This window comes from Mustela lutreola, chromosome 6 (genome assembly GCF_030435805.1).
Source record: "Mustela lutreola isolate mMusLut2 chromosome 6, mMusLut2.pri, whole genome shotgun sequence".
NCBI lineage: Eukaryota > Metazoa > Chordata > Mammalia > Carnivora > Mustelidae > Mustela > Mustela lutreola.
In genome coordinates, this window is record NC_081295.1 from 112,912,885 (window position 1) to 112,936,060 (window position 23,176).

General features: G+C 38.0%; 1 protein-coding gene across 2 annotated transcripts in view; it reads right to left on the reverse strand.

The window, feature by feature from the left end:
- The window catches only part of COL9A1 (collagen type IX alpha 1 chain), a 92,615-nt gene that overhangs the window by 63,300 nt on the left and 6,139 nt on the right, over positions 1 to 23,176 (reverse strand). Inside the window, exons 2-7 of one of the 2 annotated variants that reach the window (XM_059178374.1) lie at positions 20,973 to 21,046; positions 19,716 to 19,793; positions 19,446 to 19,578; positions 13,379 to 13,775; positions 1,045 to 1,128; positions 270 to 290 (exon numbers count right to left, since the gene is read on the reverse strand). In XM_059178374.1, the coding sequence (XP_059034357.1) occupies positions 270 to 290; positions 1,045 to 1,128; positions 13,379 to 13,775; positions 19,446 to 19,578; positions 19,716 to 19,793; positions 20,973 to 21,046 (787 nt within the window). Of the gene's footprint in view, positions 1 to 269; positions 291 to 358; positions 587 to 1,044; positions 1,129 to 13,378; positions 13,776 to 19,445; positions 19,579 to 19,715; positions 19,794 to 20,972; positions 21,047 to 23,176 lie in introns of those variants that run through there. The other variant, XM_059178375.1, reaches the window with a different exon arrangement.

The following is a 23,176-nucleotide window of genomic DNA, read 5'->3' on the forward strand; positions in this document are numbered from 1 at the left end:
CCGGTCCCCAGTCACTAGTGGCCTTCACAAACTCAGTCTGCAGTTTTGGAGGCCCAGGTGGGGAAAGAGATGCCTTTCCCGAACTAAGGGTCATCTAGGGTCCCCGACTCCAACAGTACTCGCTGCAGGTGCTCAGGGTTGGAGGCAGGACACCGCTGCAGAGCCCAGGGAAGGCTCTGCGCCTTCCCCCACAGCTCCCGCGATGGCTGTTCCTCCACTTTTCCCTAGGTGCATTGGAAAAATGCAAGCACTTCTCGCCCTCCGCTTACCTGGTCGGTGGTCTCGCTGGGCTGGAGAAGAAAAGACAGGGAGAAAGTGAGAAGGCTCTCCCCACCCACCTCACTCGCGCACAACTTACTTGAGCCATGCACAAGCAGAGCCCAGACAGCAGCAGTCGCAGCCCTAGGGCCCCTCGATCCCGCGCCGTCCAGGCCATGCCCGCCACCCTCCGCTAATCCCCTGGACGGACTCTGCCTCCTGCCGCCCCGCTAGGCTTCCGGACCCGTCACACACATAAAGTGGCTCTTCTCCCCCGCAAAAAGTGCCCCGGGGAGTAGTCAGTCTTTGCAAAGGTGCCCAGCCAGGAGGCGTACGTTCCTCCTGTTTCTGAATGGCCCTGGAGAGGGTCCTGGGGATTGGAGGAGAGCTAGCGGGCTGGAGGACGGATAGAATGACAACAGTCCCCCTTAACCCTTTCCCCCCCGACACACAGGCAAGGCCTGAAAGCGCACCTCTGCCTCTCCACCCAAGTGTAGTCTCTCGCTGTCCACTGTGGGCGGCAAATGGACAGCCAGAGTTCTCGGGGAGATGTTTGGGGGATGAGCAGTGAGGAGCCACCCAAGGTGGGACCAGACACCCAGAGGTGATTTCTACTTGCCAGGCTGTGGAAGTGGCAAGCACAAGTGGCACCTGTGCTTCCTTCATATCTATCTGGTTCCTACAGTAAAGCCTGAACTCTAGAAGAGGGAGGAGGTAGGGAGTTTATGGAGCTGGTGGGAGGTAGGCTAGGTGGAAGTGTCCTTTGCAGGTGGTCAGCGGACTCACAGTTACTCGGACTGGCAGCTCATGGCAAGTTTCTCTCCTGGGACGTAGTGGGTCACAATGGATCAGCATCCACTGAAGTTCAAACTGGGGAAAGACAGCAGACAGTCCATTCAGATTCTTTTGGAGGACAGAAGCACGTCATTTAAGCAAAAGATAAATTTGTAAGTGTGGTCCAGTTGTTAAGTGACCGGAGATCAGTTTGAATTGGTTGACTTCGAAGGACCCGTACTCTTGTTCCTTGAATACAGATTTAACAATGGAAGTCTGCTGGAAGCCCTTCCCAGGTTTCTGTGATGATTGAATGTAAAGGTCTAGCTCTGTAGTGCTCCAGCGCAGCCCTTGGCAGGAACAGACCTCTGGCACCGACTTTCCATTTCTGTCCTTCCACATCCTCAAAATGCAGATTCTATTAAAATGAAGCCCTGTGAGGACAAGGAACTGGCCAAGTCACAAGCCAGTGTGAGGGTCTAGATTGGAACCCAGGCCTACTGAACTTCACAGAGATCATATGCACTAAGAGTTTACATGAGAAAAGATTAGAGACAGAGACAGCCAAAGAGGTGGCACCTAGGAGGAAAGGAGAGGAAAGAAAATCCAGCCCTACAAGAAATTTGCATGCTAGAGAAGACATTCTCCATGGAGTATTCACAGCTTAAAATGGAAACAGAAAGGACTAGAAATGGAGGGAATGAGAGGGAAATCTAGAACTCAGGGGAAAAAACAAGAGAATAGAAAACATTTGAATTTGGTGTTATCTCATTCATTGGTTGAAGAAATATAAGGTTTTCAGACACTTGAAATCCAAATGTGCCCTGACAAGTTCTTACATTTTAACAGGGTTAAGAGAGAAAGAAGGGAACAGGAGAGAAACATTACAATGCCAGAGTGACCAGGTCTGAAGCTGAAGACTTCAGGTGACAACGTTAAAAAAAAAAAAAAAAAGATAAGCACTACCCAGGACCTCCATTCTGGCCCATATTCTTAAATTGAGGAAATTCCTTGCTAGTCATCTCAAATCAGATCTGTATTTCTTGGTCAGTTGATTCTTGTGGCATTACACAAATGTCTAATTAAGTATCAAGGTCCCAAATCTAAACCATTATGTGTTTTCTTTCATCCACTAGTGATTTACACTTCATCCCACCTGCCAAAAGATCTCTAGATCTGCTGGATCTAGCATTAAGTTAGATACTTTTTTTCCATTTTTATGGAAACATCCAGAATTGAGGTTACTGAAGGAAAGATCAGATTTGGAGAGGATGAAGGAAGAACTCCTTCCCTTCTGCCCATAAGGAAGGGAAGTCAAACAAGGGAAGTTTTTCATTTTATAAAGGGGTGAAAATGAGAGACTAGGCTGTCAGACTCCTGCATTTGTATCTCTTCTTAGATGATTCTAACTGTCCTGGTTGCTCTCAACCCTACCATGGCTCTTTTCCAGAAAACATGGATATCTGGAAAAATGAGGTAAGTGGGATGAAAACAAAGTGAACAGCTAAACCAAGATACATTTTAAGATGGACAGTTCTCTATAAATTGTATGAAAATTGTGTATTCGTGGTATGAATTATTTAACAATAGTATACTGACATCCTACAAAAGAACTGCTTTTCAAGCCACACAATTATCTTAGAGTTAAGCACATCACTTTGTCAAATACTTTATCTTTATTAGAGTAGTCTCATTTGCTTGGGAAGGATTTTACTTCAGTTTTGTTCTTAACTGAAGTGGAAATTTTAATAAGAAGATAAAAGAAAGAATGGGACAGCCTTCTCCTTCATGACTACTAAATACCTAGCTGTGCCTCAGACAACACTTTGAAGCTGTCCACACATGAGTAAAGTGGGGCAAAGCGGTGAAATCACTTGCCACAAATCACACAGCTAGTAAAAGACAGAGCTGGTATTCCAAATGGGCCTAATCGTAAAAGAAGGGCTTTCTCTAACTCCTCTACTTAGCCTCCCCCCAGAATAATCCATCTCCAGAAAGAGCCATCATTTTCTAAGCCAGTAACCAAGGAATTTGGTGATTGAACATTTGTATTAAAGATGAATAGAAAAGAATGATCTAGAAATTAAAACTTTGTAAGCTTACATCCAACATCTGCTAGAAAACTTCAAAACAAGACTAAGGAACTTCCCTAAGAAGCTAGACCTCTCCCTGCTTGCATGAGTATTATGCATATACATCCAAAAGCAAATTTCTAATGCTTCTTCAAAAACTGACAACTAATTCTATAGGCAGATACATATACCTGTGTATATGTATAATAACATATCAAATAAGAAATAAGAATAATTCTTATTCTTCAATGATTAGATAAAAATATTACTGGAATAAGAGAAAGTATCTCCCCCCCAACTCTCAAAATAAGAAAGACCATTCATATATTTTATTCACTAAGTCCTTTGTGAATTGGAAATTCACACTAGGCATGCATTTCATATGTTTGATATTTTGATTCTCAAAAAAATTCATAGCCTAATCATCTTGAGAAACTTTAATTGTATGGCTAACCAGAAAACCTATATCCTTTGTTTAGATATTTCATTAAAGTTACTTATTGTAAATGCAAAGTAATTCATTAAGCTGTTTTCAGAAAAATGTAATTCTCTCTGGATAAATGGGTACACCTGCTTAAATATGCAAGATGCAATTGTGGCACAGGATAATGGGGGAGTGAAATGTAATTCATCTGTGAATACAGACTGGGTTGTTCAGAGTGCCACATAGATCAAAGGTTTCTGCACACATCTGTGCATCCACATAAACACCACCTACGCACTAATAATCATCTATACAACAACATTTTTTGGCATGCAATATGAATTCCAATTTGCATGTTAATTATTTTGAAGGAGGATTGGCAGAGTTCCTTACTGAAAGTCACTTTCATTACACATCTAAAATGCTGATTTCCACACGTCTCTCATCTTCGTACCTGGAATCACTGTTCTCTTTGAATACCCACTGACAAAATATATGTGACAAATATTTTAATTTAGTCCTTCAGTTAACATTTTTGAAGTCCTGATATAAGCCATGCGCTAGGGAAATATTCTAAGGAAACCAAAGATAGTCTCCTCCCCCTAATGAGTTTATAGTTTGTAAGACTTGAGAAAAATACAAATAGAGAAATAAGAAAGTTTTTTTTTAATCAGTTAAACAGAATGCCCTAGCACAGTTCATTCTTCTCAACATAAAATACATCACCATTGTCTCAGGAAGAACTGACTTGTGCGAGTGTAAGATGCCTGATGTCATCCAGATTTGGCATTATCCAATTCTTTCCTATAGAACATTAAGGTATAATTCTATCCCCTAAGCCAGAGTAGTGTCCAGCAGACAACACATTGGAACAAGGAATTTTGGCACCAACTCTCTACTCTTCTAATAGCACTAGTGATTTCTACTTATTTTTCTAGGTTGTTGAGAAAAATTAATAAGGTATTTAAGCTTTTCATAAAAATTAAGCAAAACTAATGGCAGACAACTGTCTTTTCCTCCTGAGAGAATTCTAATGGCAACCTGTAGAACTTGGTTCAGTATTAATGAGAATAGCACAAGACTTGATTTTTTTGCATACCAAATTATGTTTAAATTTTACAAGTATAAAATACCTAAAAACTAGCTCTTCAAAGATAAGTTTTTTTAAAACAGGAGAAATATTTCATTACATTTTTGTCTACTCTGTGGCAACAAAGATTTAAAGAAATACTTGAACTCTGAGATCTTGTTTTTCTTTTCAGTTTATGCCAAAGTGTCGGTTTCTACCATCATGAGGGACTTCCTCCAAGTGAGGCTTCCTAGTTGCCAAGCAGGAGGCCCTGAGCTGCCCTGAAATCAGAAATTTCCCCGACTCTCTGTAGACTGGGCTCTGCCGTTCCAGACATAGTGCTAAGAATTGTCATTAACTATGAGCAGGTGGCAGTTTTCTGAACCAGTCCAAGGGCAGAGGCAGAACAGTGAAAGGAAAGAGCAGCGGACTTAGAGTTAGCAGACCTGGCCTGTAGTACTTTGTTCATCTTTTTATCCAGTGTATCTTTACATAACACACTCATACACTTTGAGCTAGAAACTATGGAAGACACAAAAATGTTTAGTACGTAGGGCATCATCCAGGCCAAAAACTGCTTTTGACGGTGTATAGTACCGAAGTTGATGTACGACGTGGCTAAGGTCATCAGCAAGAGGATCTTCTAACCTGTAGCATGTGAGAGACGCCCTACAGAGCAGTTGAGATGCCCGTAAGCAGAGACATGGAAGGTAAAGGTAGAGTTCTAAAGAGAAGAGGTAACAGGAACACAGCACAAGAGGAGGAGGTTTTGTGTACAGAAGGGATTCGATTCTCTGTGGCAAACAGCAGACATTAGATGTTTCTGTCTTTTGAATTTGAGTAGCACTGGATAGCTAGTTAGTGGACCATCATCAAAGATGTTTCTGCACCAGGGATGTGGATGGGCAAAGGTGGCCTAATTTAATAGGGCACTTCCAGGGGATTCATGTGGCAATAAATGCCTGATCCTTCGAGTCAGAAAGAGGCTACTTTAGTAGTGCATAAAGGAATGTTGCACCTTGAGCCATGGTGAGGCATCCTCAGCTATGTGAACATTTAAAAAAAAAAAATCATTCTCTCATGCCACATCCCCCTTCAAATGCCATCCCAAAACCTTTCCAGCTGAATTTCACTCCCAATACTCCAACAGGTCTTTTCTCAAAACCCCTCTCTTGGGTTTCTGAATCCAATATCAAATCTCAGCCCTCATCTAATTTGAACTGTCCACAACATTTGAGTGAGTTGACCATTCTATCCTCCTTAAAATTCTATTTCCCTTGACTTTCAGGACACCAAAATCTCCTGATTCTCTCTGATATCACAGGCTACGCTTTCTGGTCTCTTCGGCCAAATCTCCCTCATCTCGGCAACCTTTAAATGTTGGTTGATTCACAGTTCAGTTCTAGAATTTATCGACTGCATTCATCGCTCAGTGATTCATCTCACTGCATGGCTTTAAATACCACATATGTGCTGACAACTCCTAGAGTTCTGTTCCCAGCTGGGCCTGCCTGTTGAACACAGAAGAACATAACTAACTGCTTCCTCAACATCTTCTCTTAGGTGCCTTAAGGGTGATCAAAATCCTGGCCGAACGTGCACCCAAATGTTTATAGCAGCAATGTCCACAATAGCCAAACTATGGAAAGAACCTAGATGTCCATCAACAGATGAATGGATAAAGAAGATGTGGTATATATACACAATGGAATACTATACAGCCATCAAAAGAAATGAAATTTTGCCATTTGCAACGACATGGATGGAACTAGAATGTATTATGCTTAGCGAAAAAAGTTAATCGGAGAAAGACAACTATCATATGATCTTCCTGATACGAGGAAGTGGAGATGCAACGCGGGGTGGGGGTAAGAAAAGAATAAATGAAACAAGCTGGGATCGGGAGGGAGACAAACCATAAGAGACTCTTAATGTCACAAAAAACTGAGGGGGGTCAGGGGGAGGGGGGGTAGGGAGAGGGTGGTGTGGTTATGGACATTGGGGATGGTATGTGCTATTGTGAGTGCTGTGAAATGTGTAAATCTGGCAATTCACAGACCTGTACCCCTGGGGCTAATAATACATTATAAGTTTATAAAAAATTTTTTTAAAAAAGAGTGAACTTTCACAACATTTTACTAAAAATAACTTAGTTCTTAACAACTTAATTCTAGCAACTTACTTCTCTTTTACTAAGAGAAGTCCTCCAAGTAAGCATCATTTTTACAGAGTGAAAGCTGAATTCTAGGTTTGCATTACTGTAATATTTGATTCTAAAGGAACCATAAGCTTATTTTTAGAATCTTATGAATAAGCCCATCAAAATGGAGACAGATTTGGCAAAATTTTAACACAGATTCATGTTTCTTTTTATATTTTCTTGTCTGGAACTTTCTTCAAGCTGCAAAACCTTATTATTGTGATAATAAAAGATTGTTCGAATAAAAAAAAAAAATCCTGGCCGAACTTGGATATTCCAAACCAATGCTTGATAGTCTCAGTGACACCCGTTCTTCCCATCGCCTTTCCCATCTTGGTAAATGGTAACCATATAATTCTGATTAATCCGTCTAAAAATATTGGTGCCACTCTTGATTTTGTTTTCTCTTACACTTCAGATCTGTTTACTTTATCCTCAAAATGGGTCAGGATCTGACCACCTGGTACCATCTCCATTACTACTGCCCCCTTCCAAACCAAGACCAGCCCCTGCCTGAGTTATTGCAGTGGTCTCTAAAGGTCTCCTTTTATTGTGCCCCTAAGTGTTCTGTCCTCTCCTCCTACATTATATTACCAAAACAGGAGCCAAGGAGATATTTTCCAAAAAACAAGAACATATTACTTGTCCGTCCAAACCCAAAAAAGAGTTCCCCATCTTACTCAGCATGAAAGCCAAAGCGCTAACACAACTTCCCCACCCTCACTTCATCTGGTTACCTCTCCAGGCCCATTGGCTACTTCTCTCAGTCTCACTCCAGGTCTCCATGCCTTCCTCAAACATAGCAGACAGTACCAACATCAGTCCCTTTTCACTCCATATTCTCTCTTTCTAGAACCCTCCTCCCTCAGAGAACAACATACTAATACCCACAGCCCTTTCAGGTTTCTATTAAAATGTTCTTTTCTCAGTGAAGCCTTCTCTCCAGGCATCCAGTTTCCTGCTTCATTTTTCTCCACAGTATTCATGAACACCAGGCATACTATATACGTTCACTAATCTATCCATTTGCGTCCACCTCCTCTCCCCAGAATGAACATAAACTCCACTGGAGCTTTAATTTCTGCCTATAATGTAACAGATGTTTAATAAATAGTTATCAAATGGGAATTAATGAATATATAAAAATGCAATGAAATACAGTGAACTATGAATTGATAATATTTATCAATTGATAGTATTGACTTTTGACCTTCCCCTCTCTGGGTTTCAATTTCTTCACATGTAAACTTAGAGGTTTAGAGTAGATAACAATTAAAGTTTCCTCTAGCTTTAGGAGTCCATGATTCCATTGATACCACACCGTAACCAAAGAAACCAAACACACAGAATAACACAAAGAGGAGGAATAATAATATTGAATTAATCTCCTGACTTACAACCATCCAGTCTACATAACAAAGATTTCTTTATGATTTTAGCCCATATACACTTTAATAGAAATAGAAAAACTAATATCACTGACTTTTTTTTATTGCAACAGTATGGGTATAGCTGAGGCCAATAAAAAATTTTAGTGTTTTCAATTTTCCACTAAAAGTAAGTTTGACCGTCATTTTGTTTATATTCTAGTTATCCATAATCCCTTCCTTTGATTATAGACCCTCCTACGTTAGCAGATTTTTCCCTGTGTGCTTGTCATTTCATTGCCACCTAGTGGAAAATCCAGCTGATATTGTTAATATGGTTTACAAAGCAGCCGACTAGATTTTATCTCCAAAACATTGTCTTCACAGTCAGTATTCAAAAATATTCCATCAAATCACGCCAAAGTGTTATAAAGAGAATTTCCTGCGGTTATGTATACATAACATAACTATTTCTTTTGTATTTATTTCATACTTACATGTGAAAGAGTGTTTGTAAAAGGTGTATTTGTCAAAAAAAAAAAAACAACTTAATAAGCAAACCTAATAGTTTAGTTATTATGCATAGCAGAGAGTATGCATTTCTTAAATCACTGAAAAATAACTTTTCTACAATATTTCTTAAATACCAAAAAGAATATTAACTACAACCTCATAGTTGATTTTCCCATTTTATCATTTATGAAACTTACACTCTTTCTGTCTGTGGAGATTTGTGATTTAATTCTATGGAAGAGAAAAAAGGACAGATAACTTCTCTATCACTAGTTTTGACAGTTCTTTCTATCTGCTCTCACATTTTCTCTGAATTTAACAACAAAGAGTGGCACTCTTGAAATATACTTTTAAAGATACTCTATCTTCTGATTATTTTCCACATTGGCTTATTTTGAATAAGCATAGGTAAAAAAGAAAAAGGTTTTGAAAAACCATGTATTTGTAAAGCCACATAAACGTGTATCCTGCTTTAAGCCCAAACCCCTAGTGTACATCCCTGAAAAAGGAGAAAGGCTAACTTTGTTTTCTAATAGAGCTGTACCAAATAACTCTCCGAGGCAATCATGCTGACAACAAACAATAAAGAACCTGTCATAAAATAACATGTTTTTATGGTATGCTGCCAGAAAACTGAGCTTTGCAGTGGGATAAATGGCACCATCCTAAAATATGGGCACAAAGGAGAATAGGAAATATGGGATTTATTGCTTTAAAATCAAACTAACAATGTATTACAGCAGTACATTGGGAAAAAATATAAAATGCTCTGAGCCCACTAAATAACCATGAATGATGAGAAGGTGTTTGAGTTGTAGATCACGTGAGGAGCTATACGGCAAGCTTTATGAAAAACCTCTTGAAATTGGTTTCCTTCTCCAATTTAGAAAAGGGAAAGGTACACAAGATAGGAGAGATATGAGAAAATCACAAACAAGTACAATATAAATGAGTCTTTCAGCATTAGTGCTCCATCAAATGTTGTTTTCAATTGCATTTTTTATTATGTAGTTCCTAGGGCTACCTTTTGACATTTGTTAATACCTTTAGAAGGGATGTTTGCTTTTGATTTATTTGCTAAAGAAAAGCCAGTGTTAATCCCGAGAAAAGTATTCAATTAATCTAGAATGTCAAAGATTAGAATGAATCCAATTTCATGGAGAAAAACTGAAAAATATACTCTTCCTTATTGTTTTTACATTAGTGGCACAGTCCACTCCAATATAAAATTTCTCACGCATTAATATGGACTATTTGCTGTCTCCAGATGGAGAGAAGGGTGCCCTATAAGTATACTTCTACCTCCCAAAATACATGGATACTGTTATTCATTACTCTCTAAAGTTTTCTAAGGGATTTATGGTCACTGGTGAGCTTCAGTAATTGCTAGCAACTTCAGATTTCAGCCAAACTGGTGAGAAGTCAAAAACATAAAACAAAAATAAAAACAAGGGTTTAGGGTCAACTCATGGCACTTGAACTTGGACTTTGGGAACTTGTATGAGTATTTGACTATTCTAGTCTAGAAAAGTAAGGAGCAGTGTGGAAAGACTAACAAAACTTGAAAAAGAAAGAATTTATCTATGTGGGAATGCCCACACAAGAGCCTCTCTTCCTACAACACTGGACACTGTCTTCTCCTGGATAATCTCATTCAGCCCCAGGGTTTCTCCAAACATCATCTTCTACAGTAAACATGATTGACCTCCACTCTCATGCCTCCCTGGCCTGATCAGGCTGGGGACCTTCTTCCATATGCTTCCATTCACTACCATAACCCTGATCATGTCGTGTTGTCATTGTTTACTTATCTCAACCCCTGACTCTCAAGAGACTGAGCTGAAGAAGACAAGATCTGTGAATTATTTAACTTTGTATACCTAGTATATAGCCACATGATGCAAGTCTACTAAATCCATAACCAAGTAGGTTAGGTGTGAGAACATGTTTTATAGTGTATAATCCTCCTTTTAAAAAAAAAAAAAAGAGCATTTATTTTGTTTGTCCTGCAAAGTAAATCCTGAAAAGTCTACACAAATCACAAATGCCTTCCAAAATGTAAGTGAGAAAAAAAAAATGTAAGGAAGGAAATGCTTTGAAAAGAATATGTGGTGATACATATTTTTACTTTTCTTGAAGGGAAGTGAGTTTGCACAGCAGAAAATAGGTAGATTACAAATTGTATGCATAACATGGCTTCTTACAAACCAGAAGCACTCTTGAAGGTACATCGTCAATGGAGAAAGGGAGATAATCTGTGCTTGCTATCTTAAAAAATTGTTGCAAGGATAAATAAGTTAATGGGAATGAAAGCATTTTTGAAACTTTAAATTGGCATGTTAAGGGTATTAAGATGCTTAAATAGCATAAATGGGTTTTCCTTACATAGAATGTTCTATTTCTTTGTCTAATATAGGGTAAAAATTGAGGAATATATTTTGGTGACAAGTTTGAGTTTGACATTGTCACTGTCAGTCTTTGGACGTAAATAGGATTTTTTTGGCCTATAACCTTGACCTGTTTTAGTTATTATTACTACCCACCACTATATATCAAATATGAAACTTTAATGAAGCTTTAGGTTCAAATCTCTTTTGTCTTTCCTTGTGGGAGAGTGAAAACTCAGTATAAAGGAAAAAAATTGTTCATGCCTGCTTCAATTACTTTTAACATTGGCTATAGTGTACTGACTTTGCAAAGCTCCTTGGTGGACCAGAGGAAAAATATAATATCAGCTACCAGGTTCTTTGTTGCATACCTGCACATGGCAGAATAAAATGGAGGATAACTGGTCCTAACTGGTCTCCACTCTGATATGAAACTAGACTTGGCAGAAAACCTACAATCAGCTATAGCATTATCGGCTAGATTATAATATATTGGAGTAATATTGAGACTTTACCACTCTGGCAATCAAAGAGTTTAATAATGTCCTCACATCCAGAATGATAGTGATTTGAAGTGTTTCACAAGGGATGCATTAAATGGGCGATGGGGATTAAGGAGGGCACTGGTTGTGATAAATACCAGGTGTTGCATGTAGGGGATGAATCAGTAAATTCTGCACCTGAAACTAATACGACACTGTACGTTAACTACTGGAATTGAAATAAAAACTTGAAACTACAAAAAAACGAGGTGTCTTTCAAGACCAATGAATCAACAAATCAATTCTGCACATACTTGATTGATTGATGTTCATTATGCTACAGAGGTGCCTTAGGGTCTCCCTGCCCTTACCCATGGTCCAGAAATGACACAGATGCTGTAGAAATTTGGTGTTGTCTGCAAACCTATCCCATGCCATTGCAACAATCTTACTGCATGAAATTTCAAGATGGCATAATAGTGGTCCCATTGGCTTTTTAACCCAGACACTTGAAGTGTGATAACTCATTAGTTGAAGAAATAGTTTCTCAAGTGTCTACAAGCCAGAGCAGTAATGTGGCAGTTACAAATTGCTTCCTGTCCATCACAGAATATAGAAATTTCACACTACCCTTCACACTAATCACAGTTCTTCCCTTGAAAATAAGTTACTTGAACAATTCCATTACTGAGTGCCTGATAACCTTTTTCCTTTGGAGAAGTATACAGAAACAATTCAAAATCATTGTATCACCCCTGCTACATGCCATGATATGTTTTGTGACTAGAATGTAACAGTTCTATATGGGAGAGAGAGAGAGAATATGTTGGCATCCATAGTTTATTGAACTCTAAATTCTGTAATTTCCTCCCAAATAATACTTACCATATAAGATATGCTTTTAAATTCCTGTAATAACATTATAAAATACCCTTTTAAAGTATTCAATGAAAGCTAAACAATTCAAAATGGTAGAACTATACGGTATTAGTTGGTACAACTCTTCAGTTACTACATAATTCCTAACCTTTATATCCATGGAATTCTACAGCAAAATCCTGAACAGAGTTCTAAAATTGTTTACTTTTATAATGTCATGCAAGACCTACTTCCAACTATGTATTTTACCATCTATATGCTTTCATTCTTGTTAATCAGACATCATATGGCTACCTAACATTCTCTCTCATGCCCTGCAGTTAGAATCTGCTACCTTTCTTCCCTTCATCACACACACACACTTACACACATACACACTTACACACACACACACACTCATTTTCACATAGGCATATCATCCAAACCAACTGGTCTCCCGACCTTGGATTGGGCCCACTTATTCTCCACTTCCTTTTCATTTAATGCCCTTTCCCTCAGCTTGTGCAGATCCTTCTGTTTCAAGGTTCATTGCCTTCAAGAAGCACAGACTCCTGACTTACTGAATCCACCATTTGTCTTAGCCTTACTTTGAATATTCTCATTAGTTATTTATACACAGTGTGTACCACACCAGTATTATGTTCTTTTACACTGCCTCTGAAGAATTCTGGGAGGTCCAGGTCAGCATGTAGCATTTTCCAAGTAGACTTGAAATTCCTCAAGACCAAGAGCCATTTATTCAACTTTCTCTGATTTCTCATTTCGTCTGATACATGCTGTGTGCTCAAAACAGGCACTGAATGCTTTTTGAGTAAGTGGTTGAATGAATTTTGAAAATGAATAACTATTCATTGCTTAAGATGTTCAGATGATTATCAAAGATACCTGAAGTATTAGTTTTTAAGCAATCCAGTTTTGTTTTAATAGACCATCATGTATGGTTTTATACTTACCGGAACAGAAACTTGAGGATTATCTGCAAGTTTTCCCAGCACAGCGAAGCCATCAATGTCGATTTGGCCTCTTGGCTTTATAGGTAAGGATTGAATCCTGTTGCAATCAACAAAAAGAGTAGCACTACTCCTTTCTACACCGATCATGATCTTATGCCACTGGGAATCAAACAAGGAAGGCAGATTTGAAAAGGTTGCAGTTTGGAGACTTCCATCCAGTCCCTTGTATGAAAATGCAACAGATTTTGTTTGGCCATTAATCTTCACGCCAACTTGCTCCTTCCCTGAGGAATCCTGAATCTGCCAAATGCTCCAGTTCTTTTCAAGTGTGCTTCCAGTCATCCGAAAAGTAGTTAAAAAGGAGTATTCTTCAGGCAGACCACTGGGATATAAATGCCTGAGTAAAATTTTAAAACAGTAAATAAAAGTCTTGTTTTTTGTACCCATGCATATTACCATATTCCCTTATGCTTTCTTAGATTCTAGACCTACAGAAAGACTACAGTGTTAAAAACCATGCACTGCTTGTTCTTTCATGACTGTCCATAAAAACCTTCAGAGAAGTTCAATCATTCATGTACGTTAATGCTTCATCCTAAAATACACTTAAAAAAAAACAAAACCCTTCCTCACAGCTAAGGAGGGTTCCCAATGCCACATAACCCCAATAATATTACTATTTATGCTACCTAAAGAGCTCCTGTTCAGGAATTCCATCTCAGCCAAAAAACATATTCTTGCAAGGTTCTTGGCAACATTTCTTTCACAAATTAAAGAAGAGATCATTTGGAATCCAAATCAGCTCTACTAGTTAATAAAGCCATTTTAATTAAAGCAGCTTTTAAATTTCTTAATTTTAATATAGTACATTGTTAGGAGTGTTTGTTATTTCCACAATTGCTTGGGTGGTTCCCTCCACAATTATATCCTAGACCCACATATGCATTTTGAGATTCAGTCACTATAAACCTGAGAACCTCCTTCACACTGAGCATGTCAGATGCCATTAATTTTCTTTGGTAAATAATACTATTTGACATTTCTGAAAATAGTTACGGACCAGGACTCAAAGTCCTGAATAACCTTCCTTCAGGTCAGATTCCTGTTAAAGAGCCTCATCTTGTGAAAGTAAAAAAGAAAAAGGCAAGAAGAAATATCTAAGTAGATGCTGATTTGGTTTGTTACAAAATGAATAACATAAATTTATTATATTGGCATATGTGTCACTGCCAGTTGCAATAAAATACATTGTTGGGGGTCAAGAATTTCTAAACCAAAAAATTATTCAGTTCCAAGAATGTTTACCAATAAGTGAAATTATTCAACTTACTAAGATTTTCTATCTTTACTTTGACTTTATAAAACTTAATCATCCCTCACAACATCATAAACAAACATATAACTTACTGCAAGTAATTTTGTACACCTTCAGTAAAATGGGTCAACTATGTCAACAAATTTCATTGCTTTGCTGATTTTATAAAAATAACAAAAATATGAAGCTTTTCATCAGAACACCCTTTGAGCATCCAAGTACTTTTTTTTAAATTTATGTCTCAAACAACTTTGTTTTTATTTATAATATTGGGTGAATTACTTTGTTACTACACATTTTTAAATGATCACTGGTGATACGTATTATACTTACTGCAAAGTTTTTAATTCACTAAGTATTTGTCAAATATACAGGAGGTTTGGGGTGCCTGGGTGGCTCAGTCAAGTATCTGCCTTTGGCTCAGGTCGTGATCTCAGGGTCCTGGGATCAAGCCCCACATTGGGTCCCTTGTTCAGTGGAATGTGCTTCTCCCTCTCCCTCTGCACTCACCCCTGACTCCTGATTTCTTTCGCTGTCTCTCAAATAAATAAAATATTTTTTTAAAAAAGTATACAGGAGATTTTAACACATGCATTTAAAAAATTCAGTTTGGAGCTAAAGAAGAAAAAATGTGTGCAAGAACTATTTCCCAAGAATAAAGATGTCTACATTTGATATTTACTTTTAATATAGATTTTGAAATATTTCCTTTGACTTTAAGATTTTCAGAATATGCATATGCCAGACTAACCTCTAGAGAAGAAGCAAAGGTTCACTGTTGACAGTATAATATATTGCCTACTTTATAATTATAAAACCTTATAGAAGTTCATACATTTCACTTAATTGACCTCAATTAACTTGGAGCTAGGAGATAAGTTTTAAAAATTTTATTCAATGGTGAAATTTGACAAATATCCACTTAAATTATGAATGTGTTATTTTAATATTCTTCTCATTTAGTGATCTGGCTTTAACCAGATGCTTCAAGAATTTATTCTTCTTTGTTGTCCAAATATAGTTATTGTTGAGGGTGAACCCTTCACAGAAGAAAGATGAATCTTAATGTTTTGTTCTCTTCCTTAAAGTATACTTTTTTTAGGTTTTTTGTAAACTTATATATTTGCTTACAGATGCACTGAGCAAGCCTGTAGAATTTCATCAGTCCCTAGATAAAACAAATCTATTTTGCTTGGATTCCACTAGTCACAGTAACTTGTCTAAGTGACTCTTCTGCAAAGAGATTTTGAGGTTGACTGAGGAATCTCTCCCAATTTATACTTCATCTCATCTTTTCTGCTAAATAAGCAAAGAGACTATATTAAAGGTAGGATAGAATAGAATGTCCCCATTTATCTCTGACTTGGTTCTGTAATGCCAAAAACTTTTTTTTTTTAAATGAGCTGGTGACTGAGGTTACTAGAAGAACAGTTCATTTATAGACACATTGTTAAATCAAAGGCATCCATCTGTTCTCTTTCTTCATGTGAATGAAGATAATATATATATATATATATGTTTGTTTGTATATGTATATATAAGTGTAGTCAAGATTATCATGTTAGTCTTTTAAACTAGGTAATATAATTTCTCAGTATAAGAAAAGGGGGCACCTGGGTGGCTCAGTGGGTTAAGCCTCTGCCTTTGGCTCAGGTCATGATCTCAGGGTCCTGGGATCGAGTCCTGCATCAGGCTCCCTGCCTGCTTCCCTCTCTCTCTCTCACTCCCTCCTCCTGCCTCTCTGCCTACTTGTGATCTCTGTCAAATAAATTTTTTAAAAAAGAAAATTCCTTTTAGTGTACAAATTCACAAAATGTATCTGTATGTATACACACTTAAGACCTTTTAGAAGTCCTCACAAGTCTAATTTACATAGCAGTCAGTAGCATTGTCTTTTTTGAACACCTGAGATTCTGTTCTTGCAAAGATGCTATACACATCGATAAGTAAACTTGACAGCATACATAATGTAAAAGAAGCTGGATCTATAAATGATTTATTTCATTATGTTACAATCTGCACAGAGTACCTTAAAAGAAGAACTCTAAGTGTTTGAATAAAAGATAAGGAGACTAGACCTTGAAAGATTTGTTTATGACCTTAACCCAAAAAAGAACCAAGAATTATATTTGTTAAGGTAAACAAATACAAAAGGTTTATAAATCTGAGTTGAGAATATGATATTATTATGTCTAAACGAAGAACAAAAAGCAGTAAAAAATATGTCTCAGAATCTTTCAAAAAATTGAAAATAGGAGGATAAATTCTGGATTATCGCCGTACTCTTATTTCCCTCCCATGAAAAAATCCTGTTAAGGTTTTGTTTTTGTTTTTGTTTTTGTTTTTGTTTTCCATTCCCTCAGAACTTATGTTCTCCAGAATAGAAATTTCCTTTAAACCGAGACTACTCCCTGCATGTTCTGAGAGCAATTCCGGTCCCTGCTTTTCTTGCCACCCAGTTTTTGAATCAGTAGGACTGGGAGAGCAGCTTGAAAAGAAAAGAACCCACTAAGGAGAAAAGGCTCCCATTTGCACACACACCCTCTCCTTCTAGTACTCTCTACTCATTGAATGAATATTTAACTAATACGACTGTGTGCTAGGCTCTATCCAAACCCTCTCCAACTTACTAACATTTGCTCTTCATGGCAAATCTACAACACAGTTATCATTCTTGATTTATGCTGAAGGGACTGAAACAAAGATAGTGTAAGTACTTGCCCAAAAGTACACTTTATTACCTATTTACGATTCCATTTATTTCAATGCTCTGGCTCTCCCCTCCTTTTTTTATTTTTTTCCCCTAATTTTTCTACTTCCTCCCTAATTCTTTTTTCATCTTATAATAAGCTTTGTCAGTAAAACAGAGTTTTTTAGTCTTTGAGGGTCAGGGAATCAAGGAAATAGGGAATACAGGATATTGGTTGTATTTTGTGAAAAATATTTAGTGACAGCTCTAGGCACTTAGAGAAAAGCAACAGCAAAGATGAACAGGAGGTACAGGTTGATGTGACCTCAAGTTGGTCAGTACCTGAACTTAGAGTTAATGACAGTCCAGATTGTGCCTCAAATTATAGAAAAGGGAATTAGGTCAGCATTAGGGGGTCTTGCATCATGTTTATTTTATTAAAGAAAGAAAAACATTGATGTTTTATAAAGCTTATTTAGGAACACATCTAGGGCTAGACACTGGGCATGGAGCCTACTTAAAAAAAAAAAAAGAAGAAGAAGAAGAAGAAGAAGAAGAAGAACACAACTAGCCTTTCAGTGCATGAAAAGAAAACACAAGCAAAAATCTTTTTAAAAGTCAGTAGCTGTTATCATGCCTGTAATCTTTCCGAGTATGAATAATTTTTCAGGGTCAATATTGAGTAGTGGTTGTAGTACCATTCTGCCTGAAATTCCATCTTTCTAGCACCTCCTAACCCTGGGACCTCATGTAAGTAACTTAAATTTTCTGGCCTCAGTTTCCTCTTTCATAAAATATGGATAATAATGTCTCTACTGCAGGATTGTCATGAGGATGAGATTTAATGTTAATTAGTAAATTTAGAAAAAGAGCTTATGCAGTGCACTATTGTCATTTTATAAAATATAGTTCACATTTAGAAAAATATGGTTTTTATATTCAAAATACGAATTTCTATCTGCAGTCTGGTATATATGAAAATATTCTAACTTGACCAAATTCTCAAGATTATATATAAACATTTAGAGCTTTTTTTTAAAAGATTTTATTTATTTATTTGACAGAGAGAGATCACAAGTAAGCAGAGAGAGAGGAGGGGGAAGCAGGCTCCCCGCTGAGCAGAGAACCCGATACGGGGCTCCATCCCAGGACCCTGAGATCATGACCTGAGCTGAAGGCAGAGGCTTTAACCCACTGAGCCACCAGGTAACCCACATTTAGAGTTTTTATAATACTCTCTTATTGTTCTAAGTAATCATTATTTACTTTTACAACTTAATTTTTATCAAAGCCCTAATTTTCTTATTCATCTATCAAAGGAAACTTAATTCAGTTATTTTGCAGTGCATTAAAACATACAATAATCATGATAATTACATTTATGGTATTTAAATGATATAAAACTGAAAATCCTGAAGCTCATTCATAACAATGGCTTGACTCAACACTTACATACACTAAAGCACCACAGTTATAAATATTTTAAAGGATAAAAAACATAGTTCTAGAGAGGAAGGTAAAAAAAAGTGGAGGATTTTTATATTATAATCACTAGCATTGCTTTGGTGATCATTATTCTAGTTTTGCTTTTGTTTGATTCCTGCCAGGAGCCAAGCAGTAGAAGTGTGGTTCAATTTCAGCACTACGATGTTTGAACAGCACCATTGTGAGTCTTCTAACCACTCCATGGTTCCTAGTTAAATTTATGCTTAACCTCTGGCACTTTTCACAGAGGGTCCTTTCAGCCAAAACCAGACAAATTACACAAAAACAGTGAGCAAAGTAATAAGAACATGTCCTGAATCAACGTATAATGGTTTCAGTGATTTTTTTTTTTTTTTTTTTTTTGCTTCTTGGAATGAAAAGTAAATTACATACTGAAAACATGAAGAGTATTCACGTATTTAGACACTGAACCCTGAAGATGGGTAAATAAATTTCTTCATCTTCAAATAAATTGGTGATCTAAGAAGGATTGAGCATGAGATTTTCTAACATTGCATAGCTTTTCATTTTTTAAAATGCATTTGAGACAGATAATTAGATAAAATATTTGTGTATACCTTGTTGGAATCCTGAAGTCTATATTATTTCCCAATTTATAAGCCACTTGTAATGCAGTTGATCCCACTATCCTCTGAATAGCTCTTCTAGATGCTGCTTTATCTACCTGGAACTGAGAAATCAAGTCAAAGCCTACAGAAAGGGAACACAGAATAAAAAGTCTAAAGTGAGATTGGTTATATTCCTTTCCACAACCTTCCCAAATAATAGAATATATCAGGTAAGTTTATAGAAAGCATGCATTTTCAATATGATATAAGGCAACTTGCCTGGTAAATCATCTTGGCCAATCCTGACCTTTGGACAGAGTTCATTTCCACCATTAGAATTTGAATTAACAGGGAACCCTGCAAAAGAGTAGCATGTCATCCTACCCTAACCCCTACAAGGACCATGAAGATATATCAATAACAACAAGATCTGAACAACTATTTAAAGGAGGAGAATATGCCAAATAGCTTGCTTATAATGTATTTGACTTTCACTCTATGACTCTATGATTATAATTAATTTATCTTCAACTCATCCTGGAAGAGAAACAAGGTGGAAGGTTTTAATAATTTGTACTGGGAAATGTTCCTTTGGCAGAAGTTGGGAATTTGTTCCTTTTGGAACCAGAGCTGTGCCATGTTCTGAATGGCATGGTGTCAGACGCCTGTTTGGGAAACTTCTGGTGGCTTGGAGTAGAAAATATTCCTTAAACACCACAAATTTTAGGATTCCTAAGAGAATCCAGAGCCAGTCTTGAGCCAGTTAATGGGACTTCTGGAGAGTGGGGTTCTTAGGAATCTTTGTTAAATAGAGGAGTTTGCAGGGAGACTTGGATTTCATTAATCCAAAATAAAATATATAGGGTGTTTTTAATTTTACAAATTCATTCCAAGAGATCAAAAAAGGGTCCCAACTAGACTCTTGCTCGCATCCTAGAATGGAGAAAACTAATGAAAAAAAGAAAAGAATCATAAAAATGATTAAACCCTTAATTCAATGAGAAATCCTAGAATTAAATTGGGTGCTCCTTACACAGATGGAAAGTTGCAGGGAGCAAGATTTTTAAGAAGGCTTCTTGTAACTGTCCAACCTCAGCACCCTGCTGAGACAGACCTGACAACAGAGACTTCCTAGACTTCAGAAAAAGCATTTTCCAGCTACAAGTTTTGGCTCAGCCATCCCAGTATATTAAAATAGTTTTTACACCTCCACTGACCCCAGGCCATTCATCCATCTGTTGGTCCACCCACCCAACCTTACCAATCACCATGTGAACCAAGTAGGCACTGTGCAAGGCACTGGAGTACCCAGCTTGGGCTTTCCTGCCAGTTGTGATCACAGCCAGGACTTCTCTTCTATACCCAACACTGACCACATAAAACCAGCCATGGAACAATCCCCTGGCTAAAGGAGGATGGAAAAGTGAGGCTGTGGAGGACCATGGATGCTTCATGCCTTCCTCACTCAGCCACAGCCCTGCCTGATCCTTTCTGGGAACAAGTGATATTTCAAAATCCAGAAACTGTGGCCCTTACTTGGGTGACGCTTGACAGCAGCAGATGCCCAAGATCCCAGGAAACTGCATACAAAGAAGAAAACTGGAATTTTCCTGAAGAGGAGAAAAGACAATGACTCAAATAAGAATCCCTCCAGATGGGGACTACTTAAATATTTTGATATCTGGTAAACACGATTAATCTCACTATAGTTTATTTTTTCCACTTGACTTTGAAATCTTGGGAGATTCAATGAATTCTCACATTTCCAGCTCCTGCACTAAAACAATCATGAAACTGCTGTTTGCTTTATTTCACTTGCTCTCTATCTATCTATTTCACCATTTCTACATCTATTTCCTCGTCTATGTTTTCTTTTATCTTAGTATTTCTCCTTCTTCACTTTGATAGCTCTCTCTTTCTCCTTGCTCTGTCTCCTGTCTCTTATGCTTGTTCTCTTTTCTCACTCTCATCTGTCTGCCTGTCTTTCTCCATCTGTGTCTCTGTCTGGGTCTCTCTCTTCTTCTCCTCTCCCTTCTCCCATCTGCTCCCACCTCCTCTTATCCTACCACTGCAGAAACACAGACCCTTGGTTCTGAGGGCTCCAACCCAGTCTCCCCACCACCCTTTCCAAGGTCAGGGTCTTACCAGAAAATCTTCATTTTCCCAACTGGTTTTCTTTTGTGCCAACAGTCCCAGTGCTGAAGGGGGTGTGTGGGGAGGGAGGGTCAGTGCTCCCCCCAAGACCCCTTCACTATCACCCCTGGACTAATGGGTCCTGGGCCCAGCCTTGGTTCCTCCTGCCCTTGTAAGGACTTAAAGCAAAGGGAGTGAACCAGAGGCATCTAGTGAAACTTTAAACCACAGCAGAGGGAAGGGGTGGGCAGAGGAGGCCCTGTGAGCCCAGGCCTAGCCAGGGGTGTGTCCTCAAAACTAACAAGGTTACCCTGAAGGAGGGATTAGCAAGGGGAAGTTTACTGAAAAGAAAAAAAAGTCAGGATGTGGAGACATTCACCAGAAAAACTCAAGCGAGCTGCTCTAGGAATACAGTGGAAGCTTTTAGAACTGCTCTAGGAATACAGTGAATGCTTTTAGAGGACTGCGGTAAAGAGGTGCTCACTGGAAAGCAGAGATGTGGGAACTCATGGGCACCTTGGAATACAGCCAACCTAGATTTGAATCTCCATTTGTTCTGAAGCGTACTAGTTGGATCTTCGGGGGCAAGTTAGTTAATCTGTCTGTAACTCAGTCGCCTTGAATAAAAAGTGGGTTGAAAATAGTTACCTAAAACAATTGTTTTTAGGTCACAGAGAAGAAAGTCTAATGCCTGGCTCAGGGGAACAGCCTTTATTCCCCATCATCATCATTACAGCTAATATAACTTCACTATTTGCCTCCCTCTGTTGAAAAAGCTTGAATCCTGATAACATTTGATTCTCAGAATATTATAGAGTACTCAAATTATTCCTGTTCTACAGGTGAGACAACTGAGACATAGAAAATAAAGTAACTTATAATTTGCTCAAAGTTGCACAGCTAATTAATTACCTGAGACAGGCTAGTTTTCTATATTTCATGGCTAGAAGTCTTGGTAAAATGTAACATCAAGCCCCCTATTTTGTATTTCTTCTTAAACTCTATAATTACCAGAGCTAAGCGCAATATCCTGGGAAATAAGCAACATATTATCCTCTATAAACAAGTTGAGAGCATGTTAAAAGGAGCACAGACCTGAAGAGAAAGGTTTGTCTTAGCACCATGTTACGCAAACTCATCCTTTCCCCCAGAACCTCAGTCCTTCAAGAGAGAGCCTCTACCCCATCCGCTCGCGATGGTTGGTCGGCTTCTTGTCCCATCTTGGGGCACACTAGTGTCCACTCCAAAAACAAAGACTTTCAGGCTCAGATGATCCAATGATCTTAGTATGTTTTGGCGTCTAGTGTGAAGTACTGTTTTCTGGAAATGTATTTAATTTTTAAACAATTTCATTTTTCAATTGCAAAATAAATGGCATTAGTTCTTATTTTCTGTTTGTTCTTTAAAAAAAAAAAAAAATCCTTTCCTCTTCTGTTTTCCTTAGTTCGATGGAGAGTTTGTTTCCCCTGATGAGCTGAGAACCAGGTAAACCTGAACATCTACACCACTGTTCCCCTTTCCTTTTCTACTCATGACTTACCTGTCTCCCCCTGGCATTAGGACATCCATTTCCTCATGCTGTTTGGGGCTCTCCACAGGGCCCTGTC